This window comes from Melitaea cinxia, chromosome 3 (genome assembly GCF_905220565.1).
Source record: "Melitaea cinxia chromosome 3, ilMelCinx1.1, whole genome shotgun sequence".
Lineage (NCBI taxonomy): Eukaryota > Metazoa > Arthropoda > Insecta > Lepidoptera > Nymphalidae > Melitaea > Melitaea cinxia.
In genome coordinates, this window is record NC_059396.1 from 14,784,345 (window position 1) to 14,807,513 (window position 23,169).

The 23,169-nt window shown below is 31.4% G+C and overlaps 1 protein-coding gene across 1 annotated transcript in view; it reads right to left on the reverse strand.

Annotated features, from left to right (window-relative positions):
* Positions 1–15,817, reverse strand: part of LOC123667864 (probable protein kinase DDB_G0277539) — a 71,001-nt gene extending 55,184 nt beyond the window's left edge. Inside the window, exons 1-2 of the mRNA XM_045601700.1 lie at positions 15,698–15,817; positions 10,230–10,359 (exon numbers count right to left, since the gene is read on the reverse strand). Coding sequence (XP_045457656.1) covers positions 10,230–10,359; positions 15,698–15,748 — 181 coding nt within the window. The 5' untranslated portion in view covers positions 15,749–15,817. The remainder of the gene's footprint in view (positions 1–10,229; positions 10,360–15,697) is intronic.
* Between the last annotated feature and the right edge of the window lie 7,352 nt (positions 15,818–23,169).

The following is a 23,169-nucleotide window of genomic DNA, read 5'->3' on the forward strand; positions in this document are numbered from 1 at the left end:
TATTATAAGTATTTGAATGTAGACATTTGTATGTAAGTTTATTATACATCTACACCACCTACCCAATTTAGATAATAAGTTTCCTTTTTATGTATGGGTTGTCTGGAAGAAATGACTAATTAGCCATAAGTCCGCCCATTGTACTTCACTGTCTGTAACTATCTTTATGCTTTGTTTGTAATATATTTGTGGTGTACAATAAAGTATAAAATAAATAAATAAATAAATAATATAAACAGGCACCTAGCATTCATTTCGACCTATCGCAGTCCACTGTTAGACATATGCCTCCCCGAATTCGCGTCATAGGATCATGGCCATAGGCCTGGACTGGACATAGGCCTCCTCAAATTCGCACCAAAAATCCCAGTTATATAATTATTCTATTTACTTATAGCTTTTTCCTTTATTGACAGGTTTTGTTGACTTTTTATTATTTTTTTCTTCGTTGTTACTTACCAAGTAATATATTGTATGCGTAAATATGTAGGTACATTATACGAATATCTTATCAAAACAATAGTCCAGTAAGCGTAAAATTAATTCAATTAATTCGAGTAAGTATTATTTGAAACAAACAATGCCCATCGTCATCGTCACAGCCTTGACGCCTTGTTATGGGCTCCTTCAAAGATATTGCCCAACAAATCCTTTGAAACGTAAAACGTCTCCTGTAAATGGAAACTCAAATGAGCCCCGAAAAGCTGTCGAGAGATTTATTCCACGATCTGGCATTCCGCAACTTCGCAAAATTATGTTGAAAGCAAACTTTGTGAAGAGGGGTAATTTATAAGTACGACATAATTGATTATAGCTAATTATATCTTCACTCCTTGTTTTGAAATATTTTAACTGAAGCTGAAAAATTAGATAATTATAAAGTGTTGTAAAAAAATAGAATAAAAAATTGGTCACAATTTTTTTTCTTTAAATATCAAACATGATGTGGACAAAATAAATAAAACTCATACAAGATGTTTTTGTTTTTCCATATTTTGTATATAACGACATCACATATATGTACCTACCTATGTAGATGTTTTGTTGTTAATATGAGAAGCTTTTAAAAAGAATCCAAAAATGTATAATATGATAAATATTGAAACAAAATAGGTAAATGTTCTCTTAACATATATTTGAAAACAAATTTATAAATTACGGTCTGCTCCCGATTCGTAGCAAGTTTCATAAGAGGAGGTTTAACTATGACATTTTATTTCAAATATTAATTTTTTTTTCGCGTTTTTATGTTTTATAATCTATAATAAGTTTAATTTTTAAATACTTTTTTAAATAAAATATTTTACCTCTTAATTTTAATTTTAAATTATGTAAAAGAAATAAAATGTAAAGGGAAAAATTAAATGGGGTTAATAATGGGGTTTAATTAAATGGGAAGAGACACAAACAGATTATATAAGGATTTTTCCGAAAAAAGAAAATCTAATGTTATGTTAAACCCTACTTATAGTTTAAACATGTTTTTACTATATCTTGTTTTTTTGGAATTGTCCTAATTGGTAAACAAACCGCTGTCAATCGTAATTCACGTTTTTTCCGCATTTATCACTCACTTTCACAAAATATTAGCTTACGGACATTTGTAAAACTCCATTTACTATTTATTTCACTAAAAACAAATATCAATTTATCATTTTAAACACATAAAAACTACAAAATACGAATTCCGAGAGTACAGATAACTAATATTTTCGAATATGACATTTCAATATCTTTTTTTATAAGGCAAATAGGGATGTGGTCATAATATTTTTAGAAGTGAATGAGTATAAGTGAATGAACAGCATGAGCGATAAAATAGGCCATGTTCTTTAACTATATATTAAAATTTCACGAATTATAACTTGTTAAATAATATTACAGTAAAGCGATTTGTTATTTATTTGTATTTTGTTATTAATTGTTTTTTTTTTTCTTCTTTTTTTTATGTTGAGCGCACAAAAAAAATGCTTACAAAATATTGCAAATGTCAATCATTTATGGTAAAGTGTTCATTGTAAAGGTTTTATTTTATATTATGAATATTTCTGAATATCAATTTCATCCTGAACATTTTTAATGCTATCCCATATAATATTAAAGTATACTACATAGCAGCGGCATAAACGTTTACTGTAGTTCACAGGAAAAAATTTTGAGACTTTAGGATGAGACTTAAGATTACCCAATGAGAGCTTCGTGGAGTACAATGTTATTAGTCCTTTTTTTATATGTTAGAGAGAGTGTGCCGCCGGCGCAAGGTTTTTTATTCATAGTAAATACAAATAATGTGACAATAATATTAATAGGGTCGACTTTTTTTAGACACAGGCGGCCCCTTTATTTTGTTGTAAATTTTATTTTTGGCTTTTTTTTTACTGACCATATCACATAAACGAAATATGTAGGGGACTGTCCACTTTGTATGGGGGTTTCGGCCCCGAGTGGACAGTCACTGAGAATAATAATTATATATTAAGTTAGTAGTACTAACAAGTATGAATTAGAAAAATGATATAGTTTTGTATCCAGGTGTTTCATTTTTTGTTTTTTTGTGGATAATTACAAGAAGGTTTCTGAAATAAAAAATCATTGTTTTGTTATTTTTGTTTTACTAATCGGATTCGTACGTTAACAGAATGTTATCTAAAAACTAGGCAGGTAGATTTATAAAATCTTGAAACCTTTTTCAGCCCAAAAACCAAATAATTTCATGACATGGCCACAACAACCTACTGTCCGTCGACCAACGATGCAGTTGCAATAATATTTTTTTATGGCTTCTCTGCCTGACCTTTATTGTTTACATATAAAATAAATACAAAATATATTTTCCTACTTATGAATATGCCTACTGTGTATTTTACGTCGCAGTAGTGATGAATTCTCGGTTGACGGAAAACCTTACAGTAGGTTGCTATATCACCATGAAAGCAACATCGAAGTCAAATGAATGTATGAAGCAAAAGTCTGTAGTTTAGGGTTGCCATAATAAATAATATTTTCAATAAACAAATAAATCGATTAAATCGATAATCGAATTTAATATAATTAATTGCTTGCTTTTTATTTAGTCAATAACAATGTTTCTAAAATAGTTTATTTTTCACCAAAGTTAAATGTTTTTTTACTAAATACACTTTTATAGACTTTTTTTAGACTTTTTTCTTATTAATTCGATTTAACAATACTTTTAATCGATTTTAACAAATAATTGATTTAAAAATATTTTAAAATCGATTGTTCGTTAATAATAATTGTTTTTTTAAGACTGGCAACGTGTTGTAATCAAATCACCAACCGCAAATAAACTAGAAGTATATAATTAATGAATTAAAATACTTATTAAATAAACTTTTCATCAGTTTATATTGATAAAACTGCAATTCACGAATAAACATGATTTAATTTATGAAAATTATTGGTATGTTTTTTTGTATGAATTCTGTTCACCTTGGGCCAAAATGGACAGTCCCCTTTGTTGCCTTTTATGCTCGATGCTCGATTAATATTTTTTTTCGTAATTCTGTACCTCTACTAATTCTTAGCAAAAATATTCAATATATTATTAGGTTTTGAAATAATTTTAGCAATATGGTATCATTAAATATTTCGATGTAAAATTAATTTTACTTTGTCTATGGCTTATTGATATTGTTCATTCATTTGCTCTTTGTGTCACTTCACTAAGCTACACTATACTCTAATTGTCTGTGGTCATAAGTACGCCATATTTGTTTACCAATTAGGACAATTCCAAAAAAACAGACCTTACATGAAAGTATTTTGTAGATGACAGGTCCTTTGTTATTAGTTAACTAGTAAAAACCAGAGTTTACTGTTTTACATGTTTAAATTCTGGCTAAATTATAATTATAAAATTGAACATAAATTAAAAAACAATTCAAAGAAATAGTCAAATAACAGAATCCCACTTCAAATGTGCAAGTATCGTTTATATTATCTACAACTACTTTTACTACACAAATACATACGTACTACAAATGCACTAATTATATACATACTAGCTGACCTGGCGAACTTTGTACCGCCTTCTTTATTTTTTTCTTAAATATAATAATTAATATATCAAAATAAAATATAGCCTATCTTTCAAGTTGGATCGAACTGCACATGGTGTGCGAATTTTATTATAATCGGTTAAGTGGTTTAGGAGTCCATTGAGGACAAACATTGTGACACGAGATTTATATATATTGAGATATATGTATCTTACAATAGATGTATATTTTTATTTATTGCAGTAAATGTATTTGTATTGACTTATGAATATAGCGTATACCTCTACCATATTTTTATAGCATTCAGGCAGGTAACCGCCTTGAAGTGATTACTGTTTTAGGGATAGGGACGTCTCTTGAGCATCTCTTAATTTTGTTGCTATTTATACTATTTACTGTACAACGAAGAGTATAAATAAATAAATACCAATATTTAATATCATTATGCAGTATCATAAGATATGTGTTAATATTTTGGATGATTTTGTATACATATGCAAATACCTGTATAGCAAACGACGAGACAATCCATCAGATTATAAGTAGTCAAGGACATGTGTGACATAGGGTATGATTGCTTTGCTTACCTTTAGGATTATACAGAATCTTGTATGTGCTCTAGCGTATAGATATAATGTTACGTAAATCGGTTTATATTTAGGATTACTGAAATGCATATTATCTAATTGATTTATAAAAATCTCATGTCATTGTGTTTTTTTTTTTTATGTCACTAGGTCGGCAAACAAGCGTACGGCTCACCTGATGGTAAGCGACTACCGCAGCCTATAGACACCTGCAACACCAGAAGCATCGCAAGCGCGTTGCCGATCCAATCCCCAATCCCCCCAGGAGCTCTGGTCACCTTACTCACCAACAGGAACACAATACTGCTTGAAAATAGTATTATTTTGCTGTGATCTTCTGTAAGGTTGCTCCATATTTTGAGCAGGAAATTCCTGCTGTGCCCTACCTCAGTTGACCTCAGTTGCGGTAAATTCCATCCAAAAATGTTCAACCGACCTTTCTATTTTTTGAACATTTGTTAGATATGTGAATATAATAAAATATTTTATACCACTATGTGATTAGGATGTCACTAACTAGATTTCTTTTATTTACTATTTCACGAGTTTGACAGTTAAGAAGACAGGACAATTTCAGTTAACTAGTTTAGTAGTTTACCATAAGGGCTACCCCTTATGGTATATCTAATATATGGTATATATGGTAGCATCTATATGGTATATGTATATATGGTAGCATCTAATAAATATCCTTCTTGGTCCCTTCGATATACCATATTTTGCCACAGGCTATTAATCTGATTCCAATTGTTGTTAAATAATTGTTTACTCAATTTTCCTCAAGGCCATCTTAAATTGTAAAACATCTGCTTTTACCCCACGATGTACAACACTGACTCGTAATTGTTATTTTGTAATATTTATAAAACGTATTCCGTATTTTTAAAAAATATTTATAGCACGATATATGTATATACTAGTGTGATAAAAGCAAAAGTTTGTGAGGATGGATTGATAGATTGTTATTCTTTCACGTAAAAACTACTGAATTGATTGTAATGTAAATACTACTTGATGTAACTGGAAGTCCAGAATAACACACATGCTACTTTTTATACCACAGACAAACATACCCACGGGACTATAAGCAATATTAGATTATTTATTAACCACTACTGTAAAATATGGTACAATATACAATTACTACTCATCGCATATTTAATATTTTCTCTATTAGTTACACTTAATATTCTGTCCTTAAATTTAACTAATATAAGAAAAATACTTTATCAAATCGAGATATAAGTTTTCTCCTAGACTAAAATCGATATTCCTTTAGCAAAATCAAGGACTTATTGCACGACGTAGTTTAGCGGGAATGGATAATCTTCCTCCGATCTATAATACAACTAGCTGACCTGGCGAACTTCGTATCACCTTATTTTTTTCTGAAATATAATAATAACATAATATATCAAAATAAAATATAGCCTATCTTTTAAGTTGGATCAAACTGCACACGGTGTGCAAATTTGACTAAAATCGGTTAAGTAGTTTAGGAGTCCATTGAGGACAAACATTGTGACACGAGATTTATATATATTAAGATATTATTCCGTATGTTTTTCTCTTTAATTTTATTCCCTTTATTGCACCTAAAATTTTGTGTCGTTATTCGTATCGATATTTATTTAAAACTAGCTGTGCTCGCGACTTCGTCCGCGTGGAATAGTGACTTTACATGTTCAAAGAGATTCTTTAAATTGACATAACTTTTTAATTTATGAACCGGTTGACATGAATCAAACACAAATTTTTTAAAGTAAGCTTGCCACAATATATTAGTGAAAACCGCATCTGAATCGGATAAGCCATTTCTGAGGTTATCGTGCACAAACGCACAGACAAACAGACCAAAATTCTAACAATCATTGTTTTGGGTGCTATTTGCGTTGATAAAGGTCCCAATGATATTTTTTCTCATATATCCTAAATGTACAAAAAGCGACCCGTTACATTTTTTTATATATATTGATTACAGAAGCAACCTATTTAGTATTATTCATATCAACACAAAACATTGAGCAAGAAAACATTCATTTGCATACAATCTTTTTTCCAGCGAGAAAATGCTACATAGTGAAAAACTAGTAATTGTATTATGTCTGCATATTTTTATTTTATTTACCTTTATTTTCGATCTGCGGTGGAATATTAAATAGATAAATAAATTAATTAATTAACAGAATTTAAATAAATAATTTAAAAAATAAAAATAAGTATATATTATAATAGATCGCTAAGTTCCATGATAAATAACACGCCACACTAATATGTTTTAAAACATATAAAATCCGCTCGAAATTAATGTAATTTAGGCGGTCCAAGTTTTATATTTATATTATCTTATCGTGGGGTACATTTATTTGTGACGGGTGATATCGCAGGGTCGGCGACATCAACGGTAATGGAGGTCTCGGGTGGGCTTCGATTACACCTAACAAGGGTGGTATTGATATTATATTTTGTTTATTCGTTGTGTCATATTTAATAGTGTGATATGAACAATAAACGTGTTTCAAGTATACGTTTGCGTACAATTATTTTTCATATTTACCTTTTAATAAACTAGGACAGTTTATAATATGACATAAGTAGATTTCTAGTTTAATATAGTCAATCTTATAAGTTTTTTTTTAATTATATACACTAATGAGTTAATAATCAAAATTATGAATATTTTATTCGAGAATTTCTTCGATTAAATATTATTTATTTATTATTATTACTAATACAGATTAACTAAAAATTTGAACTGTTTAAATATGATTATTACAAAAGTAAGCAGTAAATGCAGTTAAAGATGTACTTCTTGGTCTCCCTTCTATGCCGTGTAGAGAATGGCAAAATTGTCTATTCGTGATTATACATATATCATAAACACATGACAATGATCTCTTAGTTTAAGTCTTAAGTATAGACACCGCGTTGGCGCAGTGGTCACAGCCATGGATTTTACCTGTTGCGCTAGTGGTTGCGGGTTCGATCCCCGCACATGACAAACATTTGTATTGGCCATACAGGTGTTTGCCGTGGTCTGGGTGTTTGTGCAGTCCTAGTGGGTCTCCCCACCGTGCCTCGGAGAGCACGTTAAGCCGTCGGTCCCGGGTGTTATCATTTACACCTGATAGCGATCGTTACTCATAGTAGGGAATATATCCACCAACCCGCAACGCGCAGCAGCGTGGTGGATTAAGCTATGATCCTTCTCCTACATGGGGAAAGAGGTCTATGCCCAGTAGTAGGATATGACAGGCTGAAGCGTAAGTTATATCCGGCAGTCCGAAGTGAAATAGTGTGTTCGGTTAAGTTTTAAGTCTTATTCTATATGGAAAAGACAACCATATAACACATCTTTATTTTGGACCAAATACTTTTCATTATTAAATAGCCAAAATGCGTGTCAGCTTGTCATTCTGTTCAGCCGTATACAACGTCCCCTACTACGCGAAATATAATCAAAACTTTGTTATTGTTTGTTTTCATGGCTTCACCTCCATTGAGGTTTAATTTCCGATAGATTGATTGAATTTTTTAACAGCTATTCCAATAATTAACGTATCCAAACAAACATTTTTACCGACAAAGTACCTACCAGATCGATGACATTAATACATGCTGAACCAAAGTCTCAAGATATTAATTTTTTTAAAACAATATCTTCGTAATCCTTAATGAATTTCTTCTTTCATTTACTTTGTCTTATCTTTAGTATAAAAGTATTTTAATCGCGTCCTAACAGCTTCTCATTTTTGTGAACAATGGCTAAATTGCTTTCCTAAATGTCCTCATTACGGCCAACAATACCGTCATTCCGGATATAATGATAGGTTATTACTGTAATGACCCTATTATCTCATTGTAGCCGTTTTCTTATCCTGTTATAAGGTTTTATTAATTGCAAGTATTATTTTTTGGAAATTACATTTTATGATATCCGATTACATTTCTACCAACTATAGATTTTATCATAAAAAAATTATTAAAATATGAGAAAATCCCAACATAAAACCAAAAAAATACATATATTATCTATATACTGAGAAAATATACGACCAGATACGACCTTATCGCCATTTATATTGATAGAAAAAACTATTGTTATCTTAGTCGGATAGATGGATGGATCTATATTAAAAGCTTTTCGTACATCTTTATTATACTTGTCCTTTTCATATGTTTATAAGACTAACCTTTATATTTTCTTAGTTATACTTAATGTATATTAGTTCTTTTTAATGTTCAATTTTTGCAAAGGGATAGACTAAAAAGACTCAGGTAACGCTTTTTGATTTATTCGTGAGTAGCAACAACCGCTATTAAAACATAGTAACACACAGTAAATTCAAGGAACCACTTATTTAAGATAGTTCAGTTCATCCCAGTTTAGTCTCAAATTCGTAACGATCGAAAGAATGCTTGCAACATTTTTCGTTTGAAGGGCTGAATACTGAAATAATTAATAGAAAAATTTAACATCCAAGAAGAATACGGAATATAGATGTTTTAATTTATTTTGAGACTAAAGAAAATATATTTAAATTTTACAAATATAGTAGAAAACGGCTTTGAATAAATCAGAAGTACAGTTTTATATTTATATCGTACTAGCGACCCGCTCCGGCTTCGCACGGGTATAAAATATAATTATAGCCTATATCATTCACTGAAAAAATGATTAAAATCGATCCAGTAATTTTGATTTATTCATTACTGCCCGTGGCCAGCTCGCGTTAACTTTAGAGTAAAAGCCGGCCGGAACCGCCGCAAACGATACGTACCGCAATTTTTAAATCTGTAATATCTTCGAAAATATTCATTTAAATCATATGTTGTAAAGGGCCATATAGATCAATATTAAATCAACAATGTATTTAAGGTATTTAATTAGATAAAGATTAATGCTGTATTGGTTAAAATCGTTTTGAAAATTAGCCATTATTTGTCGTAAAAAGTAAATGACAAAAAAATGTTATTGTGGGATATCCATAAGAGATAGATATACACCATAGCGGAGTTTTTTGTAGACCTTTTTAATGTGTACAATACTTAGTACATTATTTTGATAAATCTCGTAGGGTTCAGCCTGCGTTTGCAATTTAAGCGAAAAAATAAATAATTATTTACGACATAACATTAGAAAACTCAAAAATAACAGTCTTTCTCCACTATTTAATGGATGATATTATACATATAAACCTTCCTCTTGAATCAATCTATCTATTAAAAAGAACCGCATCAAAATCCGTTGCGTAGTTTTAAAGATTTAAGCGTACATACATGTGCAGGGACAAAGAAAGCGACTTTGTTTTATACTATGTAGTGATGATACACAGCAAAAGAGCTTTTTTATTTCCATTTTTTGTCGTCTTTCATATAGTTTCTTTCCATTTTCTCATTCGGAGTGTTGTACATAGCGTTCTCAGATAATTTTAACTTACTGAAATATCAAACGGTACAGATTTCTTTCAAATCGTTCAAGAAATTACATCAGCAAGCCCTATTGTTTTAACAATTATTTAGGTACGAGTGAATATTATAATTTAGCGTAGCTATAAGGTGCGGCTGACGTAATTTTATTTTTCAATAATATTTTGTTTCAAGTATAAACCACGCTTACCTGTAACGAGATTCGCATGGTGGAACTGACACACCGCATCAGCCTCGTACCAAGAGATGCGGTCCCTGAAGTAGCGGTAAAACACGGGGAAGCCCTCCTCTGGAAGCACCCATGTGTTACTGATGTTCACCTGTTTCCAATGAACAGATTGAATTATATTTCGAACTTGAAATACAAAATGTTTCATATGATCAACCGTTCGTTATAATTAATAGCAATAGTACAATTAGTAGTAATTCAATATACGGACAGCCTTAAATTTTATAATATTTTAAAGCATCACCTAAACACTATTTAATTTATTACTATTTATTTCAAATATTGAAGGTTGTACGTTTTAACAAGAAAATTCCTTTCCAGGGTTTTGTCCCTAAAACGGACACTATCGTTTATTTCCGTCTATAATAAATGAATCTCTTAAAAGGTTTTACATGTTAAATACGTCTTATGTAAAAACTTAGTAATTAAATAAATAAAAGGCTGCCAAGCAAATCTATACAAAAACACAACTAAGCGTAAGATATTAATTACTTTATTTATTAGTATACAGCTACACAGTCTTTTAACGGCTTGGTTGTATGTTACCCAGAAACGGGTTGAATAATAAATTACTACCAATATACCTAGAGGTAGCGCACAGAACAAGACAAAATTGAAGTCGGAATGCACTGGCTGCATTATTAATGAACTACACTTGGTATGCTCGAACTTTAATAAAAGTTTGAATTGCCACAGAATCTCAGAGCTTTATCAAATCGACATCGTTGAAAGTAATTTCCTGTTCGGCGTCATCTGTTTCATTTGCTCCTATTCACTCAGGTATCATACCTATGATAGGTATATAATACGTTATATAACCCTAATAGCGTATGATTCCATTATGATATGTATCTTTTGTTACTTAAATTGCCTGATATAATAACGTCTTCACTTTTCATTCCTTATTTAATATTTGATAAGTTACAGGAGTGACGAGAGTTTTAGAATAAAATGTTTTACGCAATGTTTTTTAATAATAAATATGCGCTTTGACTTTTTTCTGATATGTTACGATGTAAAATGAAAGTATACGTAAATGTTTATATCCCTATAAATGAGTCTGAATATGTCATACTCAGAAGTTAATAAAACTCTCAATATATTCTAACTGTTTAATTTATAAATTCTTTCGTCAACTTGATATGGATAGAATTAGGTGTGTTTTAAAACTAGTAAACTGCTTTATTAAAATATATAGAGAATATATTAGTATGGTTGTGACATTTTAATTGATTTATTTAAATTGAAGACAACGAGATACAAAACAACGGCTGACGTATTGTAAATTGAACGCAGACAAAAATGGATCAATATTTGAATAAACATTTATTAAATAAAACTAAAAATTTTAGAACATGGCCATGCAAGAATTATATTTCTAGATGCAAAAATTGTCTTCTTTTTTATTCTCTGTGATATACTTAATAGATATTTAAAAGATAACAAATTTAATTTATTTTTGTTATTTTCATTTTATCGAGAAGTTTGGGGCCATCCATTAATTACGTAAGAGAATTTTGGCGATTTTTCTTTTCAAGATTCTTAAACTAAATTATAGTGGTCTCTTGAACTTCTCAGTAAAATTATATAGGTAATGGTAATAAGTTTATTGATATGGTAAAGGTAATTTACGGGGGCAAAGCTTCTTTTGTATTTTAGTATAAGTTTTATATTTACGTATATATTTACTTTTTAATATTTGAAACATACAAACGAAATATAATTATACAAACGAAATAAAGAAAAATATCATGGGAAACATTATGTTTAAAATCAAACTTTATAAATTGTTATAAGTTTGTGTATTTGATGTAAAGGATATAAATATAACTGTCAAATGTTCCGTACAAAAGACAACAGATATGTTTCAAAAATTGAAACACGTTTAAACACGTATATAAATATGCACATTTTATACAACAGATATGTTTCAAAAATTGAAACACGTTTAAACACGTATATAAATATGCACATTTTATATGTATAGATACAATTCACAAAGTTAACGTGTTCTATCGATGACATAACTTTATCAGCCTTTAGACACTGGACTGGACAGAAGTGTACCCTAGTATTTCGCCACTCCTACACCCTCGGAATCTAGCGGCTTCTCGCTATCTTCTTCAGGTCGACAATCCCCCTGGTTAAGAAACGGCCTGTGCTCTTTATACATACATGAAGACAAGATAGTCCCTTGTATCTAACTCGTTAGTTTACATAACACCAAGCTAGACTGCCGGCTATCTTGATTTAATTTGTGCTATATACTATACAATAATACATATAACTCTGTCTCTTGACCATGGGTTGACTGGAAGAGATTTTTCAGAAATAAGTCCAATTTTGATTATACCGTTATATTTGATTTACCGTATATAATGTTGGTCATTTTGAGTTCCCTATAATTCAGCCCTATTACAAGTGCTATGGCCAGGGATGTACTTTTATTTCTATCTCTATATCAATCACAGATTCATTTAACACGCGATTTTTTTCCTAAATAACTAATTTAGCAAACGAAAAACAATCGTAATAAATAAACGGCTCTTTAAATCTTTTCTTGAAATCATAGTTTGAGCTAAGTCAGTTATCTTAAATCTAAACTAGGTTAACCTTATCATTTTATTTTTTCATACTATTTACAATAAAAAGTAATGAAATGATAAAATATTTCATATGATACCAATGGCGACAAGCTCATAGTTGGTTTTTTCTCAACATACAGTAAACGATAAAATTATTTATACGATCACAACTCGAGCGCATTTTAAAATTTATCGGAGATTTTAGACCTTTAAAATTTTGCATAAAATAAATTCCTATTTTACTACGCAAAGTAATTTACATAAACGCTGGTTATCCTCTCCTGTCGTCGAAACATCCCGGTAACTTTAAACCTTCGTAGTTTTGCCTAGACCAATAAATTGTGATGCGAATGATTGTTGAACAATATATTGCTATACCAAATAAACCCAATTGGTTTTTTCTGAATGTATAATATGTACTATGTTTGTTGTATATTTGTATGGCAATAATAAAAAATAAAAAAATAAAGTATTAATTATTATCATCTAGGAAAGCTTATTATCGAACGGCGTTTATTTATCGAATTTGAAAGATACTTGCTTAATTCAACAATAACTTAGCGCTATGTAAATCTGCCTATAGTAGAGTAGCAGAGATTCAGCTCCCATTGTCATACAATCAAAGTTATCTTTATCAAGCGCTGAAAGGTTCACGAGCTTAGTTCACTAGCTGTACTCTACACGCGTTGCTACGTTTTTTATTTATCTTCCTATCAACTCAGAAACCTTTGTGGACTCATGCACAACACTTTGCTGCATGGTTTACAGTTCTATCAAGGACATCACTTCAGCCTGATACAGTCCACTGCTGGACATAGGCTTTCACAAGTTTGTGCCAAAAAGGCGTGAACTCATGTGTTTTGCCCATAATCACCACGCTGGGCAGGCGCGTTGGTAACCGCAGGGCTGGCATTGTCGCATCGAAGACGCTACGAAAGACATACAGACAAACATTCATTTTTATACATATAGATTAATAATAATATTACTGACTTTCGTTTTTACAGTAGTATATATCTATTTCGGTAGTAAAGTAAAAGGTTTATTATTTTCATTATAACCATTACACGTTCATTAATCATAATGTATTTATTGTAATAAAAATACAGGCAAATAAACGATATGATTTCAAAAGACAAACTCAAACTTTAAAAACATTGGATTTTTAAAATTTATTTCTCAAGTGAAGTATCTTTTTATAATAATATTTGAGACAGTAACTAAAGTTTATTAGATCTCGCCATAACTTACATAACGATTGCTTCTAAATGCGCTTTAAAATATTAATAAAGTACTTACTAGCACGGAAAGAATTTCATAATGTAATGAACAATCGACTAAGATTTTTTTAAGGAGTGCGAACAAGTATCAAATATTTTACACGTGTTTTTGAATTTACTGTTTAAAATTTCTAAATCTTATAAAGAAAAATACAATTTTAAGCTATGGTTTTTATTCTGTACCTACGCGTAATTTTTCCAGTAGGTATATCAGTTGTAGAAAATAACTTTGCTTAACAGATAATTAAAAAATCTATCATTTATTATAGATTTTCATTGACAAGATATAACTTTGTTTTGCCATATATATTATAAACCCCCTTTTATAACTTTGGGGTAGGAAAAACTGATGCTGACTGATTCTCAGACCTACCCGATATGCATACAAAATTTCATAAAAATCGGTCCAGCTGTTTCGGAGGAGTATGTTAACTAACATTGTAAGACGAGAATTTTATATATAAGATTTTTATTTTAGATTTCTCACTTCAACGCCGTTTTGATAAATAACAATTAATCAATGACTATATGTCATGACCACAAATTGTCCACACGTTGCGTCTATATCATTTTGAATAACCACAAAAGAGTTTTCTAGTATTCGTTATTTTCTAACTTTTATGAACGATAAAATTTATTCACAGTTGTTCGAAATTATTATGTGTAGTGATCAATGCTGGTTACACTCGAGAATATAAGCAAAACAGAGCAAAAAGCAAAAAGAGAATATTAAAAAAAAAAACAATATTACTGTGGTTACAAAGGCGTGAACTAAAGATAACATTTAAAAGGATTGTCTGTTGGGATTATCTATTTAGGTCTGGAAAATGACAGAGAATACAAAAAGTTATTAATAGGTTTTATAGATAAAGTTGTTCTTATCTCTTATATTAAAACGAGTACTTCGTGCAGCCCGTGATGAAAATATCCCAAATCACTTCATTATCTAAGTAATAGAAATATTAGGTATGACATAAAATTATAATTTTTACTTTTTAGTTGGTAAAATAAGCTTACGGTCGTCATTTAAATATATTTTATGTTTTAGTTATTGAGAGCATACATTATTTTATTACTTTAGAAAACAAGTTATTAATATTTAGTCGAAAATTGTGATATAAAAAAATTACGTGTTTATTTACTTACAAAAATCATGATAAAATTGAATTTTATTGAATAATGAACTTACAGGGATATAATTTGAAAAAAAATCTTTTCAACGAAAATTCTTTTATTACTTTCAACATTTAATATTTAAAAGTCGCACAAAAAGATACGGAACGTTAAATTTGCCGAAGTGATAAATTACGTCTACAGCGGATTCAACTGTAGACGCTAGAAAGTTAGCTTCGTTTTGAACGAGTGTAAAGAATTATGTCTGAACGTTTCAACATAAAAGAAAAATGTACTTAGAACTTCCAACGTTTATCACGATTATATTTAAAGTATAATTTAAAGCAGACTTCCACTTTATTCATATTCTTAAAAATAAATATTTAAATGTTCCTTTCAGTTTTACTCTACATACTAAGCAGTGCTGAAAGAATAAGAAAATCATTCTTACCGCGCGTCCTTGGACTGTGGCAAACAGAGTCAAAAGTAGAAAACACCACATTACGTAGCTGTAGCGCGTAGCACTGACGTAGCTCTGTAGCGCCCACCGTAAAGGTCAGCCGCCTTCGCGTGACTGCCGCGGCATCGTGCGCTAGGCTTGCGTGCCGCGCCATCGTCGCGGACTCCGCCGCACGTTATATAAACAAATAGACGACAATAACACGGATAAGAATTTCCTACTTTTGTTCTACTTACATCTATTCTGTTTTTGCTCGTAAGGGTCAGGGTTAGGATTATGAGGATTTATGTTTTGACTGAAGAGTGGAAAGAATTTATACTAAACATACTTACGTAATGCAGAACGACTTAAAGTATTTACGTTTATATTTCAACTTAGATAATAATTTAAATTTGTGGCAAAATAAATCGACTATTTTAATAACGTTCTTGTAATACTTTGTAGAAGGTTCTGACGTAGTATAAATTTTAACAAAATTTGCTTAGTAATTTGTAAAATTGCAGCAAAATGTAACGATTATTTAAGCTTCACATGTTTTACAAATCTCAGATAAGGCCAATGTCTGTCGGGTCCAGCTAATTTACATAGCAAAAAGTAGACAAAAGCATTTAGAACTTTACTAGGTAATGTTATATCACAAGGACATAGGATATCACGTTACCATCACAATAGCTGGAATAACATTTTCCCGACTTGCTGACCGATGACACGACTCAGCCTTAAAGTATCAAATATTTTGAAGACAAAGACATATAAGGAAAACCTAATAAAAAGTTGCAAGATAAAAGTAACTACCGAAAAATGTTAAGTTCGCAAGTGCAAATGGCTTGTGAAAATTGTAAGATTTAACTATAATTTTACGCAAATTGCTATAATAGCAATTGCTAGATATATATATAAGCAAAATTATTTATATCAAAACACAGATATATTCATAACACAGTTTCGGATCAATTTTTTGAACAAGAAGATAGCTATGTTTGCTGCTATATAATCACATGATTTTTACTTACAACAATAATAACAATAACACCAAGTACTCTCAATTGCACACCAAAATTGTATAAAGTAAAGATATTTACGAGAGTACTTTACTATTAAGTAGCATTTTTGCTAAAGCAGAAATTTTTCCAGGCCACCTTAGGAGACTTGCGATCATTATATTTTGTAGTAGACTAAAATACATCGTTCAAATTTGTACATGGGAAAATTAAATAAAGAATTATTAACTAAAGTTGTCACAAAAAAAATATAAAAAATTGAAGAAAAATTTATCAATATGTGTCATCACACCATCGAAAAACCTCGGCGTATCAAAAGAAAATCGGGATGAAGTAGCACTGCAACTGCGTTCCGTACGAGCAGAATTAATTATAGCTACCTCTATCCTGTTTCTATTTCCTGTTCTCTCTATTAATTTCTTTAATCAGAAATGCACTGGTAGCTATGGTGATACGAAATTTTTTCAATGATGATTACTTAAAATTATTTCACTTCAGCAATAATTAAGTCATTAAAACAAATATAATTTTAATTTTTAAAGTGACGATTCAAAAGTGATTTTAAAGCTCTTATGAATGAGGTAATTTTTAATTTTTATTTTTCAACTAGCTCGTTTGTTTGCTTTCATTAAGAGGAAAGGGTACCGGGTCTTTCTCCATACAAACGTAGTCGACTGTTTTCTCCCTGGATAATGACACTAGATCAAATATTTTTGTGACATAGAACTCTTTGCTGCCATGACCATGCCCCTATGTTTTGATTTTTTTCATATTCTTATTATCATAGGAATTAGGAGACTTCAAAAACTCGAAATATTGCATAATTTTTTGTACATTTTCAGACACTCATTAAAAAAAATATATGCATATTTTCAAAAAAATGAAAACATAGGGGCATAGCCGAAGTCTTTTTTTATTTTCTAAAAAAAATTTTTTTAAAAAATTGCCATGTTCTGAGGAGAAAACAGTCGACTACGAAACACTGTTTTGGTCAAAAATTATATACCTAAAACGGTCTGAGCTGCAGTTGTCCCTTTCTTGCTTTTTGGGGGATAGGTCTGGGGGAGGGAAGGGTCAAAGCAATACGTATATACGCCAACGAAGTGATGCCTCATAGTCGACAATTATATCGATACACTAGTGATGTTATTTTTAGTCGATATTTTCTAAAATTCGTATTAACAAAATTAAATAATTTCTCTTTTCATAACTACAATAAAACCATATTTGTATATGCGGTTTTTATTGTAACACTGTGCAAACCTGGGCTAACGAAGGGTTTCGCTAACAAATAACAATGATAATTATGGTAAATAACTGTGTTGTTTGTTTTTGGTATCAAAAGGGCTCAATACAAGGATTTCAAAAAAGTATATTATGATTATTATTACTGTAATACTAATAAAAAATACAATAAGAAAGTTTAAAAAATTAGGACTGCTCTTTCCCATGCCTATGCCAAGCAAGCTGCGAGCCGCGCTTCTTCCTCGCCTCCTAGGCGAAAAACAACTTCGGGGTTTACTCTTTCCAATATATTTTTTTATCAATTTCGGAATACTTTGTAAAAAACTATGCATGGTCAAACATAAATAAATATAGGTACGTAGCGACTTTAGAACCTCCTCTGTTTTTTTTCATCGGTAAAAAATTGCTTAGTTGTTTTCTTGACATTACTGAGGAGCAGATTATTAAATTTGGTCGAATCTATGTACCTATGCGATTCGTATTTGGACTTCGCAAATAGAATCATATTTCTGAATTGCGTAAAAAACTCAAGTGGCCCCACTAGCGTAGCATTCCTTGGAACCCCGGGAACCCTGTATCAAAATTAGTGGGGGGGCAGGCAAATGATGGGTAAAGATTTCTCACAAAAAATGCTTGCATTGAATTAAAATAAATGTTTATTGATTATAAGTTATAACTTCCTCCTAGAATAGAAAATAGTGAGTGTAGTCTGCTGTAGCTGTTCCTGTTCCATCGAAATCCTTAGGTAATTTTTTATCAGTTTTAGTTTTGAAAAACATCAAGTTAATACCTCCGGAAAATTGGATGCAAGGCTATTGAATTTTATCAGTAATAATTCCATGAGTTCTTTAATGGAATGAATGTTTTGAATTTCGGATTTTAAGCTAATTTAAAGAGCTTGTAGTTCCAAGCTGGAGAGTTATTAGCCTTGACCTGCAGCAATAGATGCGGGGGATCGTTCGCTTCAGCCTGTGAGGCCAATACTATTAGTGAATTCCTATGAATCTTCCGCATCTATATGGGGGATTACTACAGGCGCATAACCTGAAGAAGAGATTCAACGCTGCCTCCAGGTCTTACAGGTAGTAAATCGCTAGGGCAAAGTTCAAACACAGCAGAATTGGCGAGAGACTATTGGGCTTTCCAAATGGAACCCATGCCTTTTGTTTCTTACAAAAGCTGTCGAAGGTAACTTTCTTTAGTCTACACTTCCATCATTGCGCGAACCTGAAGGCTCTCTGGCATATTATGCGAAAAAGTAAGCGAAATTCTTTGCACTCTTTTTGCGTCGAATTCAACTCTTGACGATGAGGGAAAAGCACCACCGAACATTCCACGGTGCGAACACGCGATGCGTAATGTGCACTATGAGCAGTGTCGTTTGTCGTGTTCTGCATTATTTCGATGTCAAGAAGTCTAGTGGTGCTAATTGTATCCACCAGTGGTTTGCAACCAATGTGCGAGCTTCGTGCGCAATGTTTCCGCGTACATTCAAAGCGTGGAATGACCTTGCTAAAATTTGGGGGTTTTAAAGCGTCTAGTGTCTACATCTTTTCTCTAAAGGCCATGGGCGACGGTAGCCGTTATAAATCAGATGGCTTCGTCTGCTTGTGTGCCCCATTCTTATATAAAAAAGATTAATTCATTGTTCATAATGATTAACTGAATCCCGAAATAAACGATACAGAATGTTATCAACAATTGGGCGCACGCTTGACTCTGATAAAAGGGGACTGCTTTTCAGACTTCAGTCATTTCTGAAGTTAAAACTCTATAGGTATGTATGACAGTTTTATTATTCTTTTTTCCAGGAAGCACAAGATTAAGTGACATTGTGGATAGCATTTTACTAATTTTTGCTTACACACCTTAGGGGCCCTGTAAATAGGGGGCCCCGTATCATTGATACGGCTGATACGGCAGTAGTTACGCCCTGAGTGGCACCCAATTCCCTACTTCGGGAATACGTATATTCTCAACTTACTTTACTCTATTCTTTTTAATCCTGTTGTACCTGCTTACCTAAAACGACGATTTAAGTTTCTTAGTGATTCCAATGAACGCAGTTTTCGTTCTGAGGAAAGCTTACTTCTTGAATTTCCCTCTCACTCCTCTTTCATTTATACTAAATCTTTCACTGTTCAAGCTTGTCGACTTAGGAATTCTATAGACGTGTAAAATCGGTTTCTATTTTTAACCCACTTCCAAAAAAGGAGGAAGCTCTCAATTTAACTGTATTTTTTATGTATGTTACTTCAGAACTTTTGACTGAGTGGACCGATTTCTACAAATTTTTTTTTAATCGAAAGGTGGTGTGTGTCATTTGGTCTCACTTGAGTTTATTTGAGATCTAACAACAACTTTTCGAGTAATATAAATAATACGTTTTTACTTGACTATTTTCGTCGACCTACGTTGTATTATACCGCATAACTTTTTACTAGGTGTACCGATTTTGATGATTTTTAATTTAATCGAAAGCTGATGTTTATCGTGTAGTCATATTTAAATTTCATCGAGATCTGATAACAAATTTTTGAGTAATCTTTAATAACGCGTATTTACTTGACTATATTTTCGTCTACCTTTGTTGTATTACATGTCGATGTAGTTGAAGTCGGCTTTTTTTCCTTTGCGTACAAGTCGAACTCGGTCCACCCCGTCAAAAGTTCTGAAGTAACATATATACAAAAAAAAAAAAAGAAAAATACAGTCGAATTAAGAACCTCCTCCTTTTTTGGAAGTCGGTTAAAAATCAATCTGATACGTATTATTATTTTCTGTTGGTGTTCAATAAAGTGTATTGTTATGTTATGTCATGTTAATCAACCACTCTTTAAAAAAATTCAATCGATTACGTAATTTGCCTAACTAAAAAAACATAAATAAAATAATAATTGAAAAAATCGCCTTCATGATTTTTGTAAGTGTACAGTACATTATGTTTGAAATTGGTGCAATTTATTTAGCTATCTTTGTGTAATTATTGAATTTTTATCTTGTTCCAGCTTTTTCAATTGACTTTCTAATAGTTGTTCTTCACGCAGGCGGCTTTTCTTGTTTTTTTTTTTATTATTTATAATATTATTTTTAACCATTGTTATATCGCCGCAATTATATGTTAATTAATACATATAACCTATACCCATGTATTAATAACTGCGACAAACATGAGACATTACAAATTATATAGGTACTAAGGCAAACATTTTATACTGTGTATGTACTATATTACATATATATACTATACTTACACTTATACTATGTACTACATGTATACACTATAATTATGTATGTATTTCATTACCCATTCTTACACACACCTCAACCATGTAATTACATACCTAATTCATAAATAAAGTACCTAAGTATTTCGATAATTACCCACAAAAATATAGACATGTATCAAGTCACAAAGAGTATCCAATTCAAAATAATAAAACATAAATAATAAGTAGTTTACGAAATTCAATAATAGTAAGCCGAGTCACAGCAATACGATGCAGAACAAATTCAATAAAACAAGCCAAATTCAGAAAAATAGCACTATGCGCTATATGTACTCGTAGTCAATCACAAACGAAAGATGCGAATACTAAAATATCGTCAACAATTAATAGCTGAATAGCCGGCGCACGCACACTAACAACACGACAGTCACACATAGAAAAAACGGGGCAGAGATGGCGCGGGGCGCGGTAGCGGCATGCAGCGCGACAGAAACATTTTATTCAAATACCTATTTTTGAAAAGTCTCTTCGGTACCCTTTCCTCTTAATGAAACAAAACGACTGCCGCAGCTCTTTGTCTACTAATTTCAAAAAAATACCCTTGCCGCATAGTCATGTCATATATATCTTTTCGTTATAAAATTATGTTATTTTGGACAGAGAACAATAGCCTAAAAGGTGAAGAAATGAACAAAATGTTTACGAGAAAACAATAAAAGCCCAAATTTGGTAGTAACGTAAGTTACGGAAACCTGACCCCACGAATGTGTTGACGAACCGAACTGATGGAATCTTCCCAGGCGACCACCTGGTGACCACCCAGGCGACCATCCTATGCTCGTAGGATGGTCGATTCTCATATTAGCCGAGTTCCCGTATTAGCCTTTCAATGTCCCATTGTTTTAATTTCTAACTTTATTACTTGTAATATTATTTTGGTCACTCTTTATTTACACTTCGAGTAGAGTAGTCGTTAGTTATAAGATAATTATTGTATTAATATACTATTAATAAATACGTTAATTAGTAATTAAGTATTCAGTTATCATGTACCCCTGATAGCGATCGTTACTCATAGTAGGAAACATATCCGTCAACTAGCAGTGGAGCAGCGTAGTGGATTAAGCTCCAATCCTTCTCCTACATGTAGAAAGATGCCTATGCCCAACAGTGGAATATTACAGGCTAAAAGCATACACTTATCTGTAAAACCAATTTTTAACTTACTCTCAATTTCTATCATACCCATTTCTCAGTGCTCTCGTCCAAAAAACAATAAAGGTCGAACTTTAAAAAAGGACATCTCTAAAATGATCTGCTTTTTTTCACTTCGTTTTTTTGTTCGCTTTGCGTGTCTTTGCAACGCCCATTATCGGTCTTTTCGATCTAACTCAAATCTGATTCTTAAGATTTCACATCACACTTCTTCTTTCTACGCCAACTCCTTCTTCGTAACAACTGTTAAGCTCTGGAATTCTTTTCCTCTCTCTATAAGACAAGCTCTATCACTCTTCAGCTTCAAAAAGTATATCAAGGCTCACTATTTGTCGCTAATTTCGCCATGATTGTCTTTTCACCTTTGGATGATATAAATATGTATGATTTTTTTATATTTATTTATATTTGTATACGTGTATATGTGAGTGTATTTGAGTATGTATGTATATATGTATAATTTTATATTCTAGTGTAATTTATTTCTAATTTCTATTGCAACATTTGTATACTTCCTAACCGCTTTTCTATGCCCTGTCCTATACCCAAAGGTTGTCTGGAAGAAATCGCTCTTTTAGCGATAAGACCGCCTTTGTACATCTTCCTCTAATTGTACTACTTTTGTTTGTATCTTATAATGGTGTGCAATAAAGAATATTATAATTGTTATTATTTTCAACCTCCTGACTGCTACAAACGTAATTCGTTTTACTTACAACATAAAATGTATGCCTTTGTAAAAGTTGTTGTTATTTTGACTAGTATCCTTCAA